Consider the following 24,037-nt stretch of genomic DNA (forward strand, 5'->3'; position numbering starts at 1 on the left):
TGTCTATCAGACTAAATCCAGCTCCTACTGAAATTATTGGGAAGAGAACCTTAATGTAATACTGGTTTTTGGTCACTGAAAAATGCAAATGTGATAGGCTTATATCCAATTAAAATGCATTTTCTGTCTTTGTAAGAAATCTTTAGCATTGTGGTTTTTGTTGGGGTCTGATATAGGTAGATAAGGAAGCACAGCAGGATCTGTAAATGCAGAAGCAATGACGTCAAGTTAGTACAAAGTTTCTTATTCAAGATCCTTCTTGAACAAACATGCTGTCAGTGATTAAATTAATAAAAGATTAAAAATAAATAGAGGTGCAGATGGCAAGTTTAAATATTATAGTGCTATACTTTCACCTTGTCCAGGATAACTGTAAAAGTTCCCAGGTTTAGGAATTATGGGAATGAGGGAAAGCAAAACAGTGAAAAATTCCCCACATTATGAATACTAGTCGTGTTTTAAGCGGTGTTTGTAGTAATTTTCCCAGATGGGAGCTGCAGGTGCAAGGAAATTACTTCAGATGTTGAACATTAATCAGTTTACCTTTTTCCTTCATTTTGCTTGCATCCTTAGTAGATTTTTAATAGTAGCTTTATTTTAGTTGAGTTAGCAACAGATGAGTAATGCAAATCTGGAATCTTTGAGAAGGGTTAAAAAAATATTCCATTTTTATTTTTACGAGAGAATTCACTTACTAATTGCTTTGAGCAAACTTTTAAAATAATGACTGGAGTGTTTTGACTATAAATAGAAAGAAAGAAGTGCAAGTTGCTGGTACGCCTAACAGAGTTAAAACTGTTGCTCCATTTCATCTTGAAATAAAAACACCTTGGAAACGGAATTGTTTGTGGAGTTTGGTTTTCATGTGGTTCTGTCTGTTATAATGGGCAACAAACTGACATTTGACTAAAGCTAGACAGAGGTTGCATTACCTGGGGCTTACACTGTTAAGCTGTCTGGCTGATGATTGTGGCCTGATAATAAAACATATAGTGGGGGGAGTCTTGCTTACCCTAGACAGGAAGTTGTCTCTTTGAAGGTGCAGTCTGGGATTGTCAACAAAAGTCAGAAGAATGTCTAGGGAAGGAATTCCAAATAAACAGGAATCTAGAAGGGTGCTCACTGTTTATTTTTCCCACCCAGAAGGGACAAATTAAAATTTGCCACTTAGTTATGTCATTTACAAACTGCATATTTTTTAGGAATAGTTTAACTTTGAGTGGATAATTCCTTCAAGGAACTGGATGTATGTGTAGTCAAAGTTTATTTGTTGCCAAGTGAATGTCCATTTGGACTATCAGTTTCAGTCATGACATCTCCACTGTTTTTATCCACCCCATTTTATTCCAGTCAGAGAATTTAAACAAAAGTATCTGTTGGTTGTAGAGTACTTGAAATGTCTTGATTTGAGGTTTTAATATGAAGACATAACTCGTCTTTTAATATTGAGTGTTCTTTTTTTGATATCAATATGTGTAATCAGGAAGAGGTATTTGCCTGATGCTCCAAACCAGTTCAAGAGTAGAAACTTCCAGGCCATTGCTCAGGACAAAAGTTGGAATAGTAATAAAACATCTTTTGGTATGAAACAAAAGGTCTTCTAACACCACATATATCTAGTTAATGCTTTAACTAGTCTCCATTTCCAGTTACTTCTTTCAACCTACTTCTCAGTTTTTGGGTCCTGGCTCTTCTTTCTTCTAACTCAGACACAGTACATCCATTAACAGAGCAAAGAAAATTTCTCTTTGTTGTCAAATTAATGTCTGTACCCAGATTTGATCTGCCCAGGAGAAGCCCAGAGTTAAATTGAGGGGCTAGCAGATCCTTAGTAAATGTGTTGAATTAATTTTTTAAATGTTTTTTTCAACTTGGCCAAATGTCAATAGAATTCCGCAAACTGCAGAATAACAGCTTCTTTATATACAGAAAAGTTGTTTTCTAGCCTTGGGGTCTCTAGCCAGGTAAGAACAGGAATATATAAGAAAGTGATATTATTTAATCAGTTTGTTAATGTTGCAGCACAGTGGTAGCATGTAGTTTATAACTCCTATGTTCTTTATACCTTCACCGAATTACTTGCAACAAAAACAAAAAAAAAAACCAAATTCTGATTTGCTTTATAGTCTGATCCAGAATTTAGTTATGATTACCATAGTCATCCACAAGTATTTCCTTCAAAATATAAAATAACTAAAGCATCTTAAAGAAGTGCCATCAAATCTTAAAAACCCCCACATTATCCTCTGACTTTTCTCCTGGACATTTCTGAACCATTTCATCTGTGGAGGAAGAAAAAGTAGCCTGCGAGTAAAATTTCACTCTAGATGGTTAAAATGACAAAATTATAAACAGCTGAAAAGTCAGACCTATAATGAGATGTGTCATGCAGACTTGATAATAGGCAAATGTTAAAAGCCATGCTAATATGAGGTAAGTGGTAATTTCCTTTCCTACTCTGTTTTGGAACATTGAAATTTGAACAGTTAAAATAAGATATGATTGGTTAATCCTAATTTTAAGAAGGCCTGTAGAATGCCAGTGCCTTTTTCTTGACGTTTGGAAAACACAGGAGATGCTTAATTTCATAGTATAGTATGCAGATTATAAAACTATCTACTGTGTGATTGATGATGAAAAGTTGATGGAATCTAACCAGGGAATCTAGCTGCATTAATATATACACAGTGCAAACAAAGTGAAGGATAATCACTTCAGGTTTACTATTCACACACTTTTGAAATAGCTCTAACTATGAACTTTCTTATACCATATCCTTTATTTACATGTAAGCTTACTTTGTATCTCCAGCAAAACTTCCACAAGTGGAAGGGGACAGTCTTTCTCTGTTTATATACAGAATAATGTAAGGTTTACATACAGCAAAACTACAAGTAGTTGTATGAAATACAAAAAAAAAGGATTTCACACATCATCAGCATCATGTCTGCCATACACTGTGACTGGGACAAAATGACTCCTGTCAGAGTTAATGATGGCGTTCTTGCCACAACAGCACTGAGCCCAGCACTATGTAGTTTACTTTTTGTTATAAACCAGTTTTTGCAGTCACTGCAATGCAACCTGAGTCTCACTTATAATCTAAAGAAGGAAGGCTTAACTGTGTTACAAGTAGTTTCAATTTGCAATCAGTCTTTAATTCCCTAACAATGCCATACTCAGACAGAGAAACAGTATTGCTTGTTGACTGTTATAGCATGGTCCATAAATAAAAGATTTCTGCCTTTCAGGAAACATTCTTCAAGACCTTAGAGAGCAACAATTTGCAGTTGTTGTACAGTACAGTCAGCTTGTACTTGTATACTGAAGTGAGGAACATTATTAGTCCATGAAACTTGTCTCCACAAAGATTACTATTAATAAAGCAGATGTATTGAGCATATAAATTAATAATTCATATTAATAAATCCTATTATTATGTGATTATTCAAAGGAGTGTATTCTGTCAAAGTGATTGTCATTAAAATCAAGTTATGTAGAACATAGGGTGCCAGAGAACCTTTTATGAGGTCAGGTGTAACTTTCTTAAGAGAGCTTATCATACTGGTATAAGTGAGGATGATAGTAATGTTCTTCCATTGGCATTGCATTGTCTTTGTAAAACCATGAAAGAAACTCTAGCTACCTTTTATTTGAAGAATTTACTCCTTAGTTAATGTGGTTGTCAGCAATATTGCAAATTTTGTCATGGAATGAGGAGTAGGTGTGGTCTAGTCAGGCATGTGCCCTAAGGAAGAAAAAGCTTTATGTAGTAATGTAATTAAGGACAACGTGATAACATAAGCGCAGTGAAGAGAGTGTAAACACCCTTAAATTTGGTGTTTCTTAACTTTTTTATGTAAATCTGCAGCCTTTAACAGTTTTAAATATAATTTGTATGTGTGTAAAAAAGTAGGAACATGGAATTGTGTTAAAATAGTCAGCAGGCTTTTCAAGCCCATTTTCTTTCAAAGTTGACAGTCCTTGCTTGAGCGGATTGGAAAACTGACAATATAGTATATATTGTATAAATAACAATATGCATTATATTGTCATTATATCACCATAGTGGATATATAAACTTTTTCTTATCATTCTGTTATCTGTAGTTTTAATCTCTCACTAGCAGTGAAGACACAGGGTTATGGCTTCATAAACATACTAACTGTGCTCCTCTGTTCATTTTCCAGGATTTTCTTAGCATGCTGTTGGAAGACATTCCTAAACAAAAACAGTAAGTAAGAACTGGGCTAGAAAAGCCAAGGAAATATGAAATAAGATTTTAATATGTGCTAGCCAGAAATAGTGCTAGCCTGAAGATTCCCATTACATATATACACAAAACATTATGAGACTTCTTGTGGTTATCCTATACCATGCTCTCCTCAGACAATGCCTTTAACTTGCATATCAGGTCAGAAGTGATGTCGTGTGTTCACTATGCAATCTGAAGCGCCAGGCATAGCTGCCTGCTCAAACTAACCTGCGATTCCCCTGCCAGCTGTTTTTGGCACATGATGCCTTAGAGCAAGAATGCCAGAACTTTGCTGACAGTCTGGGATATCAGAGAAGGTGGATTTTTTCACGTGGTCTGGTACCATGCCCTCTCAGTCATAGATTCTGCTGCATGAGGAAAGATGGAAAACTTGAATGTAAATTGAGCATTAATTGCCTGACATGTCCTTCAAAATACTCCTCTGTGTGACTGTGACTGATTGAAGATGATAGTCATTAGCAGCACTTTGAAGGTTATATTTTGGGTTGTTCTGTGCTATTCTAGACTGTGCTACAAATAGCGAGACTTTTGTAGAGGAGTTTTACATGCTACAGTTTTTAAAAATATTCACTTGAAAAATACAGTGTTGAAGGCCAGGACTGAAAAAGTGTTCATAACTCTGTGTGAGTGCTTTGGAGTGAAAAAAAAGGTGATATTCAAAGAGGTCAAATGTATTGAGTTTTTTAGTGAAATACTTCCCTTCCTGATGGTTGAGGAACAGAGAAGCTAGTTACTATTGAGAAAATATGTTTTGTGGCATCTCAGGTTTAGTTTGGGTACTTTTAGATTCTCCAGTGGTGTAGTAGATAATACTCTCTGTATATAATTCAATATAGTTTCTAGCCCAAATATAATGAGGTATATTATATGGAATAGATGTGAAAATGATTTTTTAATGGTATGATTATACATTGGCATGTTAAAAAAACTTCTGTTTTCCTTCCTTTTATTTTTTACTTGTGTTTTTCTGAACTCTAAACCCAGTGCAAAATGTTGTTGCAAAAGCATCCATTTTTCTGCCTAAAAACCATACTTAAACTTTCAATGAGACTAATGCAAAAGAACTGTGGCTCCATTTGTGATGCATCACATTCCAGAATGCATGAAAGAAATTTCAGATATATGGTAATTCATTTTACAGTCATATATATAGCATATCTGAACAATTTATTGACAAAATTACTTGACAGATATAAGCTGCAATGCAAAGAATCTTGATATACAGAAGGCTTTTATTTCTTATCTGCTGGGAGGATTTTTTTTTCATTCTTGAATACATTCTGTAGCTAGTATAGAAATACTCACCTGAGGTAAAAAAAAAGGGAGGAAAGATAAAAATAAAGTATTTTTAGAGACCATCTCCTGATGACTGCTTTTTTGCACAAAGTTTGATTTAGGAATGAAGTGCATTTCAATATTAGAGCAAAAATACTGTGCAGCACATAAAACCTCTCAGGCTTGTGCAGTTCTACCAAGTAAAATTTAAACTGTTTAAACTACATACTTCAAACTTGACAAATATTAAGCACTCTAATACACTGTAGTTTGTGATGGAGACTGGTCTTAACCATAAAAATAAATAGAAGTAAAGAGACATTTGCAGTAGGTAATGAAACCAAATCTTGCCCTCAGCTGTGGCAACAGTTCTATGCAGAACTTGGTTTATGAGAGACTTTTGTAATGAGAACAGGATGAACATTGGCAGAAAACTACAATGAAACAGTGTGGAAATTTTCTGTAGTTATTACACTGCAGTAGTATAACTTTAGCTTTCTACTATTGCATACAGAGACTCGATCTAAAAGATTCTCACCTCCAAGTACTTAATTCCTTTAGTTTTTATTCAAAGGAGATTTTTTTTCTACATTCACAGTGATGAGTAGCTCCAGGATCCAGATGTAACTTTTTATTGATTTTTGCTGCCTTCTGTACTTGGAGGTGGACAGTTCTATGCCTACTTTATACAGCTACTTCACTTCCTGCTCTGGCTCAATTATAATGGCATGTTTGCCGCAGGAATCCATACTGTGAGGCAGAATCCTTCTGTTTCTGGACTGCAGCTGAATACTGACATCAGATAAGCTGAGCAGTACCTTCTGGTCGTTTATAATTTCTCTACTTGCCTTTAAGACTGATTATTTGTCTTAGTGAAGGACCAATGGAAAGAACAACAAACAAATATTGATCGTTATCCTTCCCTAAAAGCTATTTACAAAGCCTTTTAAAATACTGCATCCACCAGCTAGTCTCACATTATCCCTGCCTTTCTGTAGAAAATCTACAGTCCTTCCTACCAAGAAGTTTTATTTACTTTTTATTTTGTGCCACCAAGGCATTTTATTTAGTCATAAAATTTGAAACTTCACTACACTGAAAGAAACCAAACCAAACAAAACACTAAGAAACTCTCTCTTATGTGTCTGTATATCAGAATGCACTAGATTTGATAAAACTCCAGTGGCTCTATTCTCCCTAAGGCTTGCACCCATAGTCTTTGCTGCAAGCTGATCCTTTCCACATCTGCCCAGCATGTGAGCTGTACAAAGAATCAGTGTTTACACTTGTAACTGAGGGTTTCACCAGTCTTAGATAAATCAGAGTTGCTACTTATGCAGCTACTTTATGACTGCAAAATATTTTTGAGCAGATCGGTTCTGATCATAGGGGTTTTCTACTGGTATTTTTTATTTAATTTTATTCAATAAAGCAAGCAAATGTACTAATAAGCTATGGTTTTAATAACACATGATAGACAAAGGAAGGCATGTGTTATAGCCCTGCTATTTGCACTGTTAATAACCCAGGTTTACTAACCACATTGCTTGGATGTCTTCACAAATAGTCAATTAAGTACTAAAATAGTGCTGCAATTTTAAATTACTCAGCTATATAGGTGTATCTCTTTATTTCACATTTACTTTCTTTGATTCACATGCACATTGTTGTGAATGTGGTGATTTTGAATGAGACAAATGGCTTGTAGGCACCTAACTACTGAAGCAAATAATTGTGAAAAATTATTCCCAGTGGTTTTGATTCCTCTTTTTTTTTTTTTCTTTAATAAGCCAAAATATATATGCTGGATAAAATCCAAAGAAAAGTTATCTGTAGGAAGGTATGTCTAGTTGACAGAATCCCTAATCACTGTGTTTGGATTTACTCTAATAATGCCTCCATATTTAGCTGGAATAGCTCACTTTGAAAATTACTGACATGTATAAATGTACGATGAAGCAAATATACTTGTTTGCATATTTTCAGTTGCATATGGTAGACTTTTATATCTTCCTCTACCTAAAAAAAACGTTGCACACTTTGATGTTTTTTCTCCTTGATTTAGGCATTAAGTGGGTTTATGTTAAAATTTGTAGAGTACCTCAGAGCCTTGTGCAGTGAAAACTTCATGTATAGCCATCTTTTATAATGTTAATTTTCAAATTATCATTAATGTTAGTATTTTACAGAGTTTCTTTTAAAATGTTGAATCTGAACTGTGTGTGTGATGTTAGGAGATCATCCCTGGGCTGATTTGGCTTTATCATCTAAACAAAAAGACAAGGGATGAGATAATGGATGTAACCATGTTCTCATTTTACAGTAAGGAGCTCTTGTACAAAGCAATTGAGGAAACTTGGTTTTGTAAGAGTTAGTGCTAGTCAACTCAACACAGATCCCACTGTCCAATACCTTATCCAGAAGGCCATTCAGGAATTCACACAAACACCAGATTTAAGTCCTTACAGATGCTTAACTGCAACATAAGCAGGTGGTAAATGCCCTTACTGAACTGCAGCCTCTACAAATATCAGGCTCTCTGTTCTTTCTCTAGGACACTTATTTTGAGATGGCAGTCTGTTTGTGATAATTTTGGGGGGGTTATTTCTAAGTCAAACAATTTAGCAGAAGCATTTCCAACATCCTCATAGCTCTTCAGCACTGACAATTAAGAGATTTAGAGCAGATCTTTGCAATAGTCTGCTCATTACTATTGTATTTTTTTAAAAAGTGAATGCCTCCTTAACAAGTTGCTTTTTTGATAGGTGCCAACAAGAATATCCTAATCTGGAATTTAAAAAAGTACTTGTGTGCAAGTACAAACAAAGAAGATTGCATATTTTCATATAACAGGTGTATTTCTGAAACTTTGGGTGCTGCAGGCAGAGAAAAAGCAGTGTTATTGGTTTTGCTCTTGAGAAAAATGCCAAAGTTTTAGGAGAGACTGAGAAACTTTCTAGTAGTTTATGCCTGGATTAGTGTGGTGTCAGAACAGTGTGATTCCCCTGAGTGTCAAAAGCTCACTTCAAAGTCAGTTTTTGAAATGAAATAGAGGGTATATTAAACAGCTGTACATAGCAAATATGTTATTTTGTGGAGATTTTTTTCTCACACTATAGGTTTAGTTTCTGGGGATGGGGGAAAAAGGGATTAGCTGACATAGTGAAGCTGTGTTTCTTATGCTTTGGTATGACAAATTAAATGTGCAACTAAGGGAATTTTTCCCAGCTCCTAGCTCTGGTACAGTATTAGAACACTAAGCTGTATTGGGTTTAATTCATACAACAGCAAATAACAAAAAATTTTATTTTGAACAAGTCTAGATGTTTAGTCTTTTATTTTAATACACTACACATGCATCACATATGTTCACTTTTCTGTAGAAAATTGACTTATAAAGTGATCTAATGCACACAATGGTGGTTTCCTGAAAATTCAGAATCCTGGCTACGTAGAAATGCTCCTTCTTGACTGCCGATTATTTAAATCATCTGATCAGTTAAAACTGTTTATTGGGTTGTTTGCCTTCCTGATTTGGAGCTCGGAAATGGCTGTTCTTTTCATGAATGCTTTGTTGGTTGACTCTACATTACATATGTGAAAGTAACTGCGAACATTAGAATCAATCTTACAAAGGCATTACCACGCACAGGACCATACACATATGCTCTGATTCTCATATTTTTATTCACTGAGGGCTTACTCAACTTCATTTTTTCAGTACTTGCATGTGTGAATATTTTTTTATTATTTTAATTTTATTTTTTTTTATTTGGCTTCACTGCAAGTTGGGAAGTCTTCCACAAGAGTTGAAGTAAATACCACAATAGCTGCCTACAAAAGTAAATGTGCAAACATAGTTTCTGAATTTACAAATACTTATGTGTGTGGTTATTTCAGTATGACATAGCTTCATAATGACAAACTATTTCCTTTTGTAGAGAAATAAAGCTCCAGACTATTCTATAACTTCACTGTGAATCAGGATATAAAGAAAGTGCAGAAAGGACTAAACTAAAGTATATTAGACGTTTAGTAACTTTGAGCATTAATATCCATCAGTGCTTTTTAAAACCCCAAGTTTATCCATGTAACAAGAAGTAGAGCACCCCTTCATATTTTACATGTTTCATAGATGTAGTTTACCACATAACACTTTCTCCATCAATCCTTATCAGCACTAAATTTATGATTAGACTTTTATGTACACAAAACCTGATCTACCTTTAATTTGCTCATAGGACCTCTGATGGTTTTATTCATTAAAAAATAACCCAAGAATGCTGTACCACTTCAGTACAACCAATACATGAATTTAGAAGGTTTGCCTAGCCTCTACAGGGTTATTTTTCACTTGAAAAAAGTTGCCATTTTTTGCATATCTTCTATTTTTTTTTTTTTTAAGGTCTGGATTAACTGTAGAAAGTATCTTCCAGAACTGGCTGGATACTTCTGGAATACCAAAGGTAAGTATAAAATACCAGGTCATAGTTCTTTCTGAAGTCTTGATTTTCTCATTACATTATTTATTTTTTAAATCACTACCTGATCTTATAACAGGTATGATATTAAATAAACAGTTTTGATAATGACTGCTTTCCACATCTTTGTATGGCTTTAGCTTTTACCAGTTGCAGGTTTTTTCTTCTACAATGGTCTCAACAAACCTGCCAAAGGGCAAATCTTACAAAATTTATCCTGTAAGTTAATATTGTAGTCATATGAAAGTATACTTTACATTATAATGATGGAGCCTACTAAATGCAAGGTGCATTGTTCACAGTTGTTGGAATATGAATTACTTGAAAGCATTGCTGACAGCAGTAATTAAATGTTGAATTATTTGTACTTTGATAACTTGTGAGTTTTCTAACTTGCTTATAAATCTGCTGCATAGATAACATCTATTACTGGTGTTCCAGCATTGAGACTGAGCTTTGTTTTCAGCTTTTAATGCTAGAAGTTTTTTTAATATTTTAAATTCTGTGAACTGAAAATGCTTAGTTGCGTCTGTGCTATGTGAAGTGTCTGATTATTCATTTTGGACCAAAACTGGGAGGAGATAAAAAATGGTATCTGCACATTAATCTTCATAAAACCCAATTTTTTATGAAGTAATTTTTAGCGCACTCTCAGGACTCAGTTTCTTACTGATTTCCCCTAAGCAGGCATCCCCTAGGATGCTTGTGATTTATCCTGCCTAGCACTTGAATTTGTTTCCACTTGCATTAGTATTTAAAAAAAAAAAAAACAACAGCAACTTTTAAAACTTAGAATGTTAAATTCTGGTTTCCATGTGCAAAAGTGCGGATGCTTAGGCAGCAAGACTGAGTGAGCATGCGTGCAGGCAGAATGGACAAAACTGGAGAGCTCTGACAGTGCTCAGAGAACCTGATCTGTACCCAGACACTGTAGTTGAGCTCTTCCCTTGACAGCTTGAGAGATGTGCGTGTCCACGGATCCCTGTATGCTGTAGAAGGCTTTTGGGAAAGATGTACCCTCAGATCATGCTCAACATGCTTTGAGACTATTTGAATATGGTGTAAAATCAAGGCAGAGTTTGTTTTTTGTTGTAAAGTTATTGAAAATAAAGTTAACTTTAATTAGAAGGGAGGAAAGGAAGGGATATAATGCATCTTGATGCTCAGTCATTTCCTAGAAGAGGACCTTGATTTTAATGCTATGTTCAACCAAGGTTTTATTTTTGGTAAAAAAATGGCACACATTGTCAAGCAGCTGATTCAAGTATATGGAAGAGATTGATGTTGCATAGCTGTAGCTGTAAGAGGCTGAACTGGCTCCTGAAATGTAAGAGTTTTCTTGCATTTTATCTACACATATCTTTCTGAGGATGTGCTTTATTAATGTCTGACAGCCAACTTAAAATCACAAATTAGGAAGATAGGAGAAGATTAAATAATTGGAAAGGGTTTTGACTAATGTGCAAACTGAACTCTGTTTTCCTGAGTAGCACAAGTTGCTCAGAATGAATAGTGAGTAGTTTCACTATACCCTGCAACTATCTATTGCTTGTGTAAACAAAACATGTATCAGAAATATTTCCATACCCAGCAGGTTTGTAAGTTGTTTTAAATTTTCTTTAATGACTTCAGAGATATCTCTGGTAATCTGGCTGTTCTGTATAAAAAATGTAAACACAAATTTTGCTAATTTTGTATTCTACTTCTGAGCAGCAGCAAGCCGATGCTCACCTCTTCTCTCTCTCTCTCTCCCACCATGCCCCTCTACCCCCCATCCCCGCAAATAATATTGTTGATCATAAAATTGTAAATGTTTTGGGTTGAAAGGGACATTAAAGATCATCTAGTTCCAATCCCCATGCCATGGGCAAGGCCACCTTCCACTAGACCAGGTTGCTCAGAGCCCCATCCAACCTGGCCTTGAACACTTCCAGGGATGGGGCATCCACAGCTTTTCTGGGAAACCTGTTCCAGTGCCTCACCACTCTCATAGTAAAAAACTTCCTCCTCATATCTGATCTAAAGCTACTGTCTCAGTTTGAATCCATTCCCCTTGTCCTGTCACTACATACTCTGTAAAATGCATTTTTCCATTTTTTCTTGTAGGCTCCTTTCACATACTGGAAGGCTGCAACTAGGTCACCCTTTCTCTTTTCCAGGCTGAACAAACCCAGCTCTCTCAGTACCTTTCTTCACAGGAGAGGTGCTCCATCCCTATAATCTTGGTGATCCTCCTCTGGACTCACTCCTACAGTCCATGTCCTCCCTGTGCTGGGACCCCAGAGCTGGATGCAGGGTTCCAGGTGGGCTCTCACCAGAGCAGAGCAGAGGGGCAGAATCCCCTCCCTGGCCCTGCTGCCCACGCTGCTTTGGATGCAGCCCAGGACACGTTTGGCTCTCTGGGCTGGGAGTGCCCATGGCTGGGGCATGTCCAGCCTCTCACCCACCAGCACCCCCAAGTCCTTCTGGGCAGGGCTGCTCTCCATCTGTTCATCCCCAGCCTGTGCTGGTTCCAGGGGTTGCCTCAACCTTGCACATGGTCTTGCTAAACCTCAGGAGATTCGCACGACCCCAGTGAGCTTGAGCTTGTCCAGGTCCAGTTCCCTCTGGATGGCATCCCATCCTTCAGGTGTGTCATCAACGCCACTTAGCTTAGTGTCAACTGCAAATTTGCTGAGGTGCACTTGATCCTTATGTCTGTGTCATTAATGAAGATATTAAATAACACAGGTCCTTAATACTGACCCCTGTGGGACCCCACTTGTCCCTGATCTCCATTCAGAGATGTCTGAGCCATTGACCACTACCCTCTGGATGCAACTGGCCAATCACTTCCTTATCCATCTAATAGTCCACCCATTGATTTTCTCCCTCTCCAATTTAGACAGAAGGATGTTGTGTCAAAGGCTTTACAGAAGTCCAGATAAATTAAATCTGTAGCCTTCACCTTGTCCACAAGTGGAGCCAGAGAAGGCCACTGAGTTGGTCAGGCAGGACTTGGCCTTGGTGAGGTCCTGCTGGGTGTCTCAAATCACCACCCTGTCCCGCAAGATCTTCCCAGTCACAGAGATGAAGCTGGCAAGTCAGTAGTTCCCAGGATCCTCTTTTTTTCCCTTTATAAGGTGATTTATACTTGTTGTCTTCATCACTTGCTAGGGTCTTGTGGGAACCAATTTCCATTTTATTGGAAGAACTGGAGTTGTCATTCAGTGAATAGGAAACCTTATTTCCTTTTTGCTTTATTCAGTCATTAGAGGGGCCTTTATTCCTGAAATCCAGACTGTAGAGGTTGCTTAGTAGCTCTCAATATGTCAGTAGCTATAGTGTAAATATGACTATAATTACTGATTACAGAACTGTAAATACTGTAGATCTATTTGTGTGGTTTACAGGACCTTTAAAAGTATTTAGATTATTTCAGCAAACTAATAGTCTGGCTAATTTGATGAATGTGTATGAAGGCACATAAGAACACAACTTACATGCAGATGAATTACATTATAAATGTACATTACATGCACATGAACTACAGATGAACTGCATTATAAATAGCAGTCCAGGAATGGCACAGAATTTAGTCTCTCTCATATGGTTTAGGTGAGTGGACTAGGGTGTGTTCACAGGAAGGTTTTTGTCAGCTCCTTTGGGCACAGTCATGTGACAGAGGTATCCACTACACTTCTTTCAGTAGTGACTACCTTCTTTCAGTACTGAAGGAAATGAAAAGCAGCTGTTGGATATCTGCTTCAAAGATGTCCCAAAGGCATAGAAGCAGCATCCTACACCTACACACAAATTCAATACCTTTCTGCTTATAACCCTTGTTATACTGGTTCTGGAGTCCTATAGCACAACACTCTTAATACTGCAGCCCCTACTATGAGAAATTACATGACGTTTTAAATTACAAATACTAAGACTTCACTGCATTTGCAGAGGAAACCTCATTACTGGAGAGACTATACTTTGTAATGAAATTGGGAAATGTGCATCATGCTGTACTTAAGTCCCAACATGGTTGCTTTATATTTCTCTCATACAAGAATTTTTGTATTTTATACTCGCTGTGGTGTTTCTGTGTTTTTATTTCCATGCTTTGGTGGATTTTGGACAGGAAATTCATGTCATTCACTGAGTATAAAGAAAATTTACCGCAAGTGGTTCATTTATAGCAGTAGCTATCAAGGCGATTTCAAGAATTCTCTTCTGTGTTTATATTCAGATCTATCCCCTGTATGCAACTGGTACTCTTTAAAATTCAGTAACCAAAGTGTCACTTAAAACCAGAGTTCTTAGCCCATCCCTTAGTTCACTATCCTCACAACAACGTCTAGCTTAAGGACACTGTAAGGGTACAAAAAGGTATGCAAAAGGTATACACAATGGTAAATACTTTACACTCCCCAGACTGTTGAAGCAATTTTACCATCTTCCTTGCAGTAAGCAGAACGTAAGCAGGAATCTTACGTTCTTTACATTTTGTATTCTTTACGGTCATAAGTCATGCCATCTGTCTAACTTTACTTGTGTTTTGTTACATTTGCCATTCCAAACTCTCTCTCCAACTCTATCCAGGGAACTGCAAATTTATAGATATAGATTATATAGATATACATATATGCTTAAAACTATTGAAACTTTAATATTTGTCAGTTTCTATTACTGTTTCACTCTTGGAAAAGTTATCTGGTCTTTTCTAAATACTGGGCTAGTTTCCAGGCTCAGGTATATACCAGCAGTAATCAAGAATAAGCTGATGTAAGGGGGTCATATGAATAAATAAAATCAGAATTTGGCTTGCTGCCATGAAAAAGTAATTCTGCATACCACCTAACATTTTCAATTTGTTATTTTCTAAAGCATTAAAGATTAATGTTATGAAAAAGAAAGTGTGGTTATAAGCTGGCCAATTCTTTCTTACACGGAAGAGTGCCACTGCACAATGGTTGGTTTCAGGCTTTCTGAGCAGGGTTTTCTCACATGCAAAACAATAAGGAATATAAAAGATGAAAAGAAAGCAGTTCTCAAATACAAGCTTTCATGAGGGCTTTTTCCTGGGGATGCATCATGGTGGTGTTAAATAAGGTGAAGCATATTGCATGGTTGAAAATACCTTTTATCAAATTATGCAAACTTCAGTATGTGCTTCTGTCTCAGCACTGACTCACTGGGGGATTATGGCAACCTTTCATCCCGTGCAAATAGTAGTGAGTTAATACCACTAACTTTAGAAGATGAGTTAAGCTCGCAAGGAGCAGAATCAGAAGAACCAAATAGCTTTACAACTGGAAAACCCCTATGAAATCATTGTAGTCCACTTCATACCTGCTTATGATGATTTGCTTTCCTAAGTAGATTTCTATTGTTTCTTTCAGCATGTGCAGTATTTAATTAGAATTTAAGGCTAAAAGGCTATATGCCTCTTCAGGAAGATTTTCTCAGCTCTGCACAAACTTGTCTTTGTCTTATATTGCCCAGTTACTATTACCTGTTTTTTTTTTTTATTCTACCTTAGGTAATTAACCTTTTAAAAATAAGCTTGAAGTCTTTCCCTCTTTTTGAACTCTGTTGTACACTGTTTGACAAGTAGATCAATAAACATTAGGTAGTCTCTGCATTGCATGAACTTCTAAACGTATTTAACTCATTCCAGTTTAAATCACTTTTGCTTTTGAAGTGGCACGCTATTATTTACTGGTAAATTTCCAATATTGTTTCTTTCTTGCCTGTGTATTTCAGTTGGTATCTTGTATAATGAAAATCATCTTCTCCACATTCACTCTCCAGTTCAGAAAAAAAAGGAGGGGGGAAAAGTAGAGTGGTTGGTCTTCTCCTTTATGATTTTTACTTTCTAATATACCCTACACTGTAATGTACAAGTCTCAATATCACATAATGAGTCAGGTTGAAAGGGACCACAGGGGGTCATCTGGTCCAACCTCCAAACTCAAGCAGGGTCAACCTAGAGCACATTCCACAGGATTGCATCCAGGCAGTTCTTGAATATCTCCAGTGAAGGAGACTCCACAACCTTTCTGGGTGGCCTGTTCCAGTGTTTGGTCACCCACATAGTAAATTTCTTCCTCGTGTTCAGGTGCAACTTCCTGTGCATCAGTTTCTGCCTATTGCCTCTTCTGCTATTGCTCGGGACCACCAAGAAGAGCTGGATCAATCCTCCTGGCACCCTCCCTTCAGATACTCACAGACATTGACGAGGTCCTCTCTCAGTCATCTTTTCTGGAGGCTCCCTCAGCCTTTCCTCATGAGTGAGATGTCCCAGTTCCCTACCCACTTTCTTAATCTTTCTCTGGACCCGCTCCAGGACTTTCATGTCTCTCTAGCCCTGAGGAGCCCAGAACTGGACACAGCACTCCAGATATGCCTAACCAGGGCTGAGTAGAGGGGCAGGATCACCTCCCCTGACCTTCTGACACTGTTCTTACTAATGTAGCCCAGGACACGATTGGTCTTCACAGCCAGCAGGACACACTGCTGGCTCAGGGACAGCTTGTCCAGGACCCCCAGGTCCTTCTCCCCAGATCTGCTTTCCAGCAGGTTGATCATCTGGGGTTATTTCTTCCCAGGTGAATTTGCAGACCCTGAATTTGCCTTTACTGACTATCTGATGGTTTATCTCTTCCCATCTCTCTACCTTGTCCAGGTCCTTCTGAAGGGTTGCACAGCACTCTGGGGTACTGGTCACTGCTTCCAGTTTTGTGCACTCAGTGACCTGCTGAGGAGGCCTCTGTCCCTTGTCTGAGTCACTGATGAACCAGTTGAACAGCACTGGACCCAGTGTTGACCCCTGGGGGACACCCCTGGTGACAGGCTCCCAACTAGGCTCTGTGACAACAAACACAACCCTCTGGGATCTGCCATTCAGCCAGTTCTCAGTCCAACTCACTGCCCACTGATGTAGTCTGTACTTCCTGAGCCTGCTGGTGAGGTTGTTATGGCTAATGGTGTCTAAAGCCCTGCTGAAATCCAGGTAGACAACACCAATCTTCCCTCATCAATCCAGGTAGTTGTCCCATCACAGAAAGCATTAAGGTTGTTTAGGCATGATTTTCCTTATGTGATGTGATCAAATAGCTTCCAGTTTTAGGATAAACACCCCAAATATCACCTCACAATTAGAGAAAATTGAAAGAGGCTATAGCAATGCTGTATCCTTCTCCTAGTCCCTTTTTCTATTTTATCCTCCCATTAAAGTTTAATTCTCATCCACTGTTCCACCTTAAACAGTATTTCCTGATTAAGGTTGGAATTGCCAACAGGTATTTCAGAGTATGTACAACTCTTAGTGTATCTTGCGAGACTACTATGCCATGTTTTCTAATGAGCACTGGAGTACAGCTTCCAGCAGTTACAGCGGTAAAAATTTTGCCACTTATTTTTTGCCAGTTCTTTTCTCCTATCTGCACTGCTTTTTGTGGCTGTGATAAAGCAGTAGTTTAATGTCCATATACTAATGGACTTATTTGTAAATCATCAACATGTCTCAAAATACACAGTCAAAAGAAATCTTCTGGTGGTGAATATTAGTTTATTAATAGTATTTCTGGTTTTGTTTGTAAATGGTTAACTCTTGGATTTGAGCAACCTGGTCTAGTGGAACATGCCCCTACCCATGGCAGGTGAGTTAGGACTATATAGTCTTTAAGGTCCCTTTCAATCCACACCATTCTGTGATTCCGTGATTGTCCTATTTGAAGAAGAAATGGATTGCAAAGGAAACTCATAGCAAAACTGTTTAAAAAAATTGAACTGAAATGTAATTTTTGAAGGGTTCTAAATCAATGCAAGTAGAGTACTTCTGTGGTTTTATAAATTTTTGGAGGATGTTACAGCAGTAGTTCAAGTACTTAATATGATTTGTGTTAAAGCAGTATGTTGTTAAGAAGGGCCCTGGCTTTTGCCCCAGTTACAAGCTTTATAGATTTCCTGTTTCCTTTTACTAAGACAAAAGTACAGGTGAAGGGATAGCTCTACAGGAAAATGCTTCACAGGTTAAGAGTTATGGTCAATAACTAACAAACCAACCACACTGAAATATTTCTTAAAAGAATGGTCTTACTAAACTCTTGAATTATCTTTACCACATCTTCACCCAAGTTTTACAGAGGGTACCCTAACATTTTTATTGCATTAAAATAATTGTTATTGGATCAGAATGTAAGTTAAAGCTATGGATTGTTAACACTTGCTATTTCTTGTTGTTGTTAGTTATACCTTTTCTTGCAAATTTTTTTCTTGATGTACATGATAAATACATATTGGCAGATGGCAACATTGGAACCAAGTACACAAGTGAAATGCGCATTTTTTTTGAGATACAGTAAATTGGTAGGCATTGGCAGTGAGAATGATCTGTTAAGTACAAAAATCTCATTCAAACATAAATGATTTGGACAAAAAACAGGAAAGGGGTATAATTTTCTTCAGTACATAACAGAGTTCAGTAGTGAATCTGTTAGATTAGTTTCAAAACTGGTGTTAAATATTAGTCCCAAGAACAAAATATTGCTGTTTAAATACTGAAGTTTGAGGCTTACTCCTTAGTTAGTTTTTTACCTGAAGACAGAGATTTTTGTGTATATTCTGTATGAGTGCAGCAAATGTAAGTGATTCAACTGATTGTTGAATTATACTTGAGAAATAATTTGAAGAAAGCATAGCAGCTACCTTAAGATATGTTCTTATTCTTGTACATGGAAACCACACTTTGAATAATAGGCACTTCCCCTCAAGAAAATTGGTTTGTTTGTTTTTCTTTTCTTTATGTTAGCAAGGTTGCAGATTGGAAGATGAAATGATCTTTCCACAGTTCTTAAAAATGCAATTGGTTATAGGTCAACAATATAAATTATTTAATGTCTTCTGTAATGATAACAAGCACAGTAAGAAAGTTTTTGAATATGAATCACCAGTGCTGAGGCTTTTCTGAAATTATTAATTATACTGACAGGATTGCATCTCATTTTCTTAGAAGAAGGGATTTAGAAAAATAGAAAAAAGTAATCAAACCATGTGTATGGTACTACAGGATGCATAAAAGTCATATGAAGATAAATCAAGAGAGACTTCGTCTTTATGTTCTTGACTCAGAAAAATGCTTTAGGTAAAGACTATCCACCTGAAAGTTCTTCTAGATAGATCATAGAATACAGAGAATTTGGTATTTTGTTTGTAACAAGCTATCAAAAAAGTTCTAAGGTCAGTTATTATTTAAATAGATTCCCTGTTGATCTAAAGAAGGTCATCAGCATAAAATGGCATTGTCATTTACTTAGCCATTCCTATAAATTGCCCCTAAGATGTGCTAAATGAGACACAACACTGGTTTATTTTAGTTTCTAGAATAGTTCAAGAAGTTCAAGTAAATCACTTATATTAAAAAACACATCATTAAAGGTCAGTAAGGACCCAAATTTATTACAGAGCTCTTCAAGTTCAGGTGTGGTTTAGTCTTGCTATAATTTTAGAAATTTTGATGTAGGTTTCTTCTGCATTGCATATGATTGCTGATTTAGAGAAAACCAAAGACATTCAAGATCCAAGTAGCGTTGTTACACAGTATTGTGTGATCACATTCTAAAACTGGGTAACATGCTGTCTCAGGTGAGATTCTCACATAGTACTGAGTAACTTGGTGTCTAGGCTGAATGTAGATAGTAATTTTTAAAATTTAGATTTGAAAGCATTGGCCATAAAATTTTAGCGCCTCTGTTGTTCTAATTTCTAAAACTGAAGCTTTAAACAGAATTTTAGGAGTCTCCATTAATTGAATAATTAAGAAAAAAATGCTTTTGAGATTTTCAGCTGGAACCCTGAGTCTACATTAAGGATGAGAAAGATGACCTACTGAAACACTGGCTTGCCTCTCCACTTACAAGCCAGATTTTCACAAGTGTCCCGTTTTTCTTTGACTCTCTTTCAGTGTCATGCAGCTCAGAGGGAAAGTACTTGTAGTAGGGTAGTAAATCTGCACAAGTTCAAGAAGTTGAAGTGCATTTAAACAAATGTTCAGTTTCTGAATTAATAGTGGACTGGATTCCATGTGTTTGTTCATTAGAATCTCTCTTAAGTTTAATAAATCTCAAGCAGTCATTTTCATTCCTTTTTCCTATTAACTGCACTGCTGAACACAAAAGCTGTGTTATGTGCAGAATGACTGAGCTTATGCATTCTAGAAAGGAGTTATGTTTGGTATCTAAAGAACAATAACAGTTTGCTGCCTGACTGATCAATGCTGGACCAAGTTCACATTCCCAAGGTCCCACTCTCCCACCTACGTACACAGGAGGTGGAAACAGCAAACAGAGGGAGGACAGGCCCTCTTTTACACAGAAATATTGAACTTAGACTTGCCTAATAAGGACACAGCTGCATAGCAATAAACATGGGTTTTAATTACTGCTTGTAAAAACATCTTAAGAAAAGCACAGAAGTTAGCACCAATTAATTTTTAGCTTGTTCATCGTTTTTTTTACTCAGTGGAAACAAACCATAAAGGTTTAAAATATTTTTCATGCTACCTTGCCAGAAAATTTTTCTGTATTAGTGTATAATTAGGAAAGAATAGCTTTCAAGATATCTGAAGCCTCTCCAGCTTCAAGTTGGTTATAAGTAATTTTAGTGAATTGGAACCAGGCTATGAAATAACAAGAAGTGAATGCTACTCTAGGAAACAATATCTGAGATCTTTTTAGTTCAGAAAGATAAAGAATTGGGCCTGAAATTGAGGTAAAAATCTTATGTGACAGGAACAAGTTGCTATATACCCTCCAGAGTGGTCTATGATTTTTAAAAGAACACACATTTTACTTCCTGGAAATTTTCTCCAGGCTTTTAAAAAATCTTGTTTGTGACTGGAAGGAGTGAATATGTGGGGAAGTTGTATTGCAACACATATTCTGTATGTGAAATCCATGCAGCCCTCTGTGTGCTGACCTAAAAACTGTCACCTGTGCATTCAGGTCTAATGATTCAGTCAGAAACTCAAAGTGATCCTGAGGGTTCTTCTGAGGTATTTCTTGAGAGCAGATGGTAAATAAGTTTGTGTAACAGTCTTCATTCCATCTCCATCAGTTCATTGTCTTCCACAAAGTCAGTAGGAGCAATGCTGAGATATTTCTCAGTTTATAGTACCTTCCTTATCTCCTGTTGACTGAACCATGCTTTAGAATCAGACTGAAGACAGATATTGATCACCTTCTCTTTAATCATGAAAAATAGGTGATTTTTCTAAAACTTATTCCATCTCCATAAAGAAGGAATGCTTTATCTATTCTGTCTACTCCCTTCTAAGGTAAAAGAGGAATTTAAATGCTGAAATGAGAATGTCTGGAGAAAGATAGGTTTGAAAAGTCTATTGGCTGACAGAGCTAGTATATGTCATGGTTCAGTTTCTGGTTAATTGTCCTTAACATTTGGGTAAGCAGCATATCATGGCCAGAGGGCTAGAGAACTTTTGTTTTGAATATGTTTCATTAGTAAAGCTGTCAGAAGTATTTTTGACTACTGCAATGGATCAGTAAAACTCAAATTTCAGTACCTCTGGAAGGTGTATTTTATTTCTTCTACAAGAAATTCAACAAACAAGTGAGGTTCTATGAATTAATATCTGGGCCTTAGCTACACACTCTCCCAGCTACTGCAAAAAGTAACTCTTGGCTGAAACTAGGACATTATCCACCCATTATTCTTTACCATTTATATCACACCCAGATCCTACACCTTCAAACCATATACATATATACACAAGCACACGTATAATTTCTGTAGTCAAGACCCATTCGTCCAAGTTGTCTGTTGAGTTCCTTTAGTCCATAATTGTGGGTTCTATCCATCCTGGATGTCTTCCAGGGCAGGAGACCTGGTGTACTGTTGAGGTTGCTGTCTGTATCAGGAGCTCATGGCTGCTGGAGCAGTCCACACTCATTGTTCCTGGTAGTTCTGGCACACACTGGCAGTGTCATTCAGAAACCAATATTACACAATTCAATATTACACACTCTCCTCAACCCAAAATCAAATCCCTTTGAGGTACACATCACGTTTCCTGCTCCCTCTGCCTTACTCACCAAGTGCACTCAGGTCCTTGAGCAAAAATAATCCCAAGGATGGGTTTGCCTTTGCTTGAGGCAGGACTAATCCAAACTGTATTCCCTAACACTTTTCTTGTATGAATTATGGGGACTTTATCCCCTTCTACAGTACATGAAAGTTTTGATTGGGCAGGAACAGCCCCACTGGTAGAGCCTGGGGTGTTAACTAAACAAAGTGGCCTTAGATAAATGTAGACCCAATGGTTGAAGGTCCCACCACCCCTTGCTTTGAATGTGGTTTTTCACAGTCCATTGCACTGTTCAATCTTCCCAGAGGCTGGTGAGTGATAGGGAATATGATACAGCCACTTGATACTGTGTTCCTTGGCCTGGTTGTCCAGGAGGTTGTTTTGGAAATGAGTCCCCTTGTCTGACTCAGTTCTCTCAGGGGTGCCAGGTCACCACAGGACTCCTTTCCAAGGCCCAGGGTGGTGTTCCAGGCAGTGCAAGGCACAGGATACTTCTCCAGCCATCCAGTGGTTGTTTCCAAGAGCACATAGCACTTGCCTTGGCAGGTCTGCAGAAGTGTGAGGTAACCTATCTGCCAGGCCTCCCCTTATTTCTGCTTTGACCATCATCTACCATACCACAGAGGCTTTTCTTGGCCTGCTTGATCCCAGCACATTTCACAGTTATGGACAACCTGGGATAAAGAGCCCATCCCTTGATCACAAGCCCATCTGGGTGCTGCATCTCCTCCCTGATGAGGCATCATGTGCCCACCAAGTCAGAAATAATTCACCCTTATGTTGCCAGTCCAGCTCCTCCTGAGACATCTTAATCTTGGCAGCTCAATCCACCTGTCCATTGTTGTGACGTTCTTCAGCAGCCCAACTCTGAGTTGTGCATCTCATGTGCATCTCATGATGAACTTCTACAGCCACCCTCTCTATGCCTCTCTATGTCACTCTCTAAGTGACATCTTGCCACAGTTCATCAGCTCAGGTGGGTTTGTCTCTGCACTCCCAACTGGTGTTTTTCCATCCTTCCAGCCACCTCCACAGAGCATCTGACACCATCCACAAGTCAGTGCAGAGGTGCTTCTCTCATTCAGCAATATCTAAAGCCAGCTGGGCAGTTTTCAGCTCTGCAACATGACTTGATCCACTTTGTCACTCAATTGCTTCTGTGACTCTGCACAGGGCTCCATACCTGCTTTCCATTTTCAATGTATCCCTACAATATGCTGGAGCTGTCAGTGAAGAAAGTGTATGGCTTTTCATTTTCAGGTATCTGCCTATATTGTGGGAGTTCTTCAGCACTTCACCTTTTCCTCCTCCAATGATAAGGGTCTGAAATGTTTGTCTTCAGGACAGTTAGTGATTAATTCCAAGATCCTTGGGCGACAGGTTCAAAAGCTCATTGTTGTTCAGAATTCCACTTAAAATTATTTTTTCTTCTATGTCACATTATAGAGAGGGTTTACAATCTGTCTGTAATCAGGAATATGCATCTTCCAAAAACCCTCAGCACCTAGGAATGCCTAGGTGTTTCCTTTTTGCTAGTCAATGACGACTGTCTTGGTTTAAGACAGTTTAAGGGAGACACTCTAAAATAAGGTAGTTTTAATCAACCCCTTTCCACCAATAAGGAGAAACAAATATGAGTAGTTGTTACAAGTGAAAAAAATAATAGTTTACTAAAAAATGAAATAACAACCGGTAAAAAATAACAGTAATAGTCACTAGTTGGATAGTTACAAAGTTGGTGAAATCTCATGGACTCCCCGGCAACAAAGAGAATCTCAAAATGGTGGCATATCCCCTTCCCCAAAACAGCACCAGGTGTGGGCAACTGCTGTAAGGAAACAGAGGGCAGATGGTGGCTTCCCTCCCCACCTTGGAGGGCAGGGAGCTGTTCTGTTGGCAAATGCAGCCGGCAAACTCTGGCAGCTG

At 37.6% G+C, this 24,037-nt stretch overlaps 1 protein-coding gene across 4 annotated transcripts in view; it reads left to right on the forward strand.

Moving 5' to 3' along the window:
- Positions 1–24,037, forward strand: part of AOPEP (aminopeptidase O (putative)) — a 184,684-nt gene that overhangs the window by 77,232 nt on the left and 83,415 nt on the right. For all 4 annotated transcript variants that reach the window (XM_005426886.2, XM_031061824.1, XM_031061826.1 and 1 more), the window contains exons 10-11: positions 4,191–4,234; positions 9,957–10,017. In XM_005426886.2, coding sequence (XP_005426943.1) covers positions 4,191–4,234; positions 9,957–10,017 — 105 coding nt within the window. The remainder of the gene's footprint in view (positions 1–4,190; positions 4,235–9,956; positions 10,018–24,037) is intronic.

The sequence above is a fragment of the Geospiza fortis genome, unplaced genomic scaffold (genome assembly GCF_000277835.1).
Source record: "Geospiza fortis unplaced genomic scaffold, GeoFor_1.0 scaffold325, whole genome shotgun sequence".
NCBI classification, from domain to species: Eukaryota; Metazoa; Chordata; class Aves; order Passeriformes; family Thraupidae; genus Geospiza; species Geospiza fortis.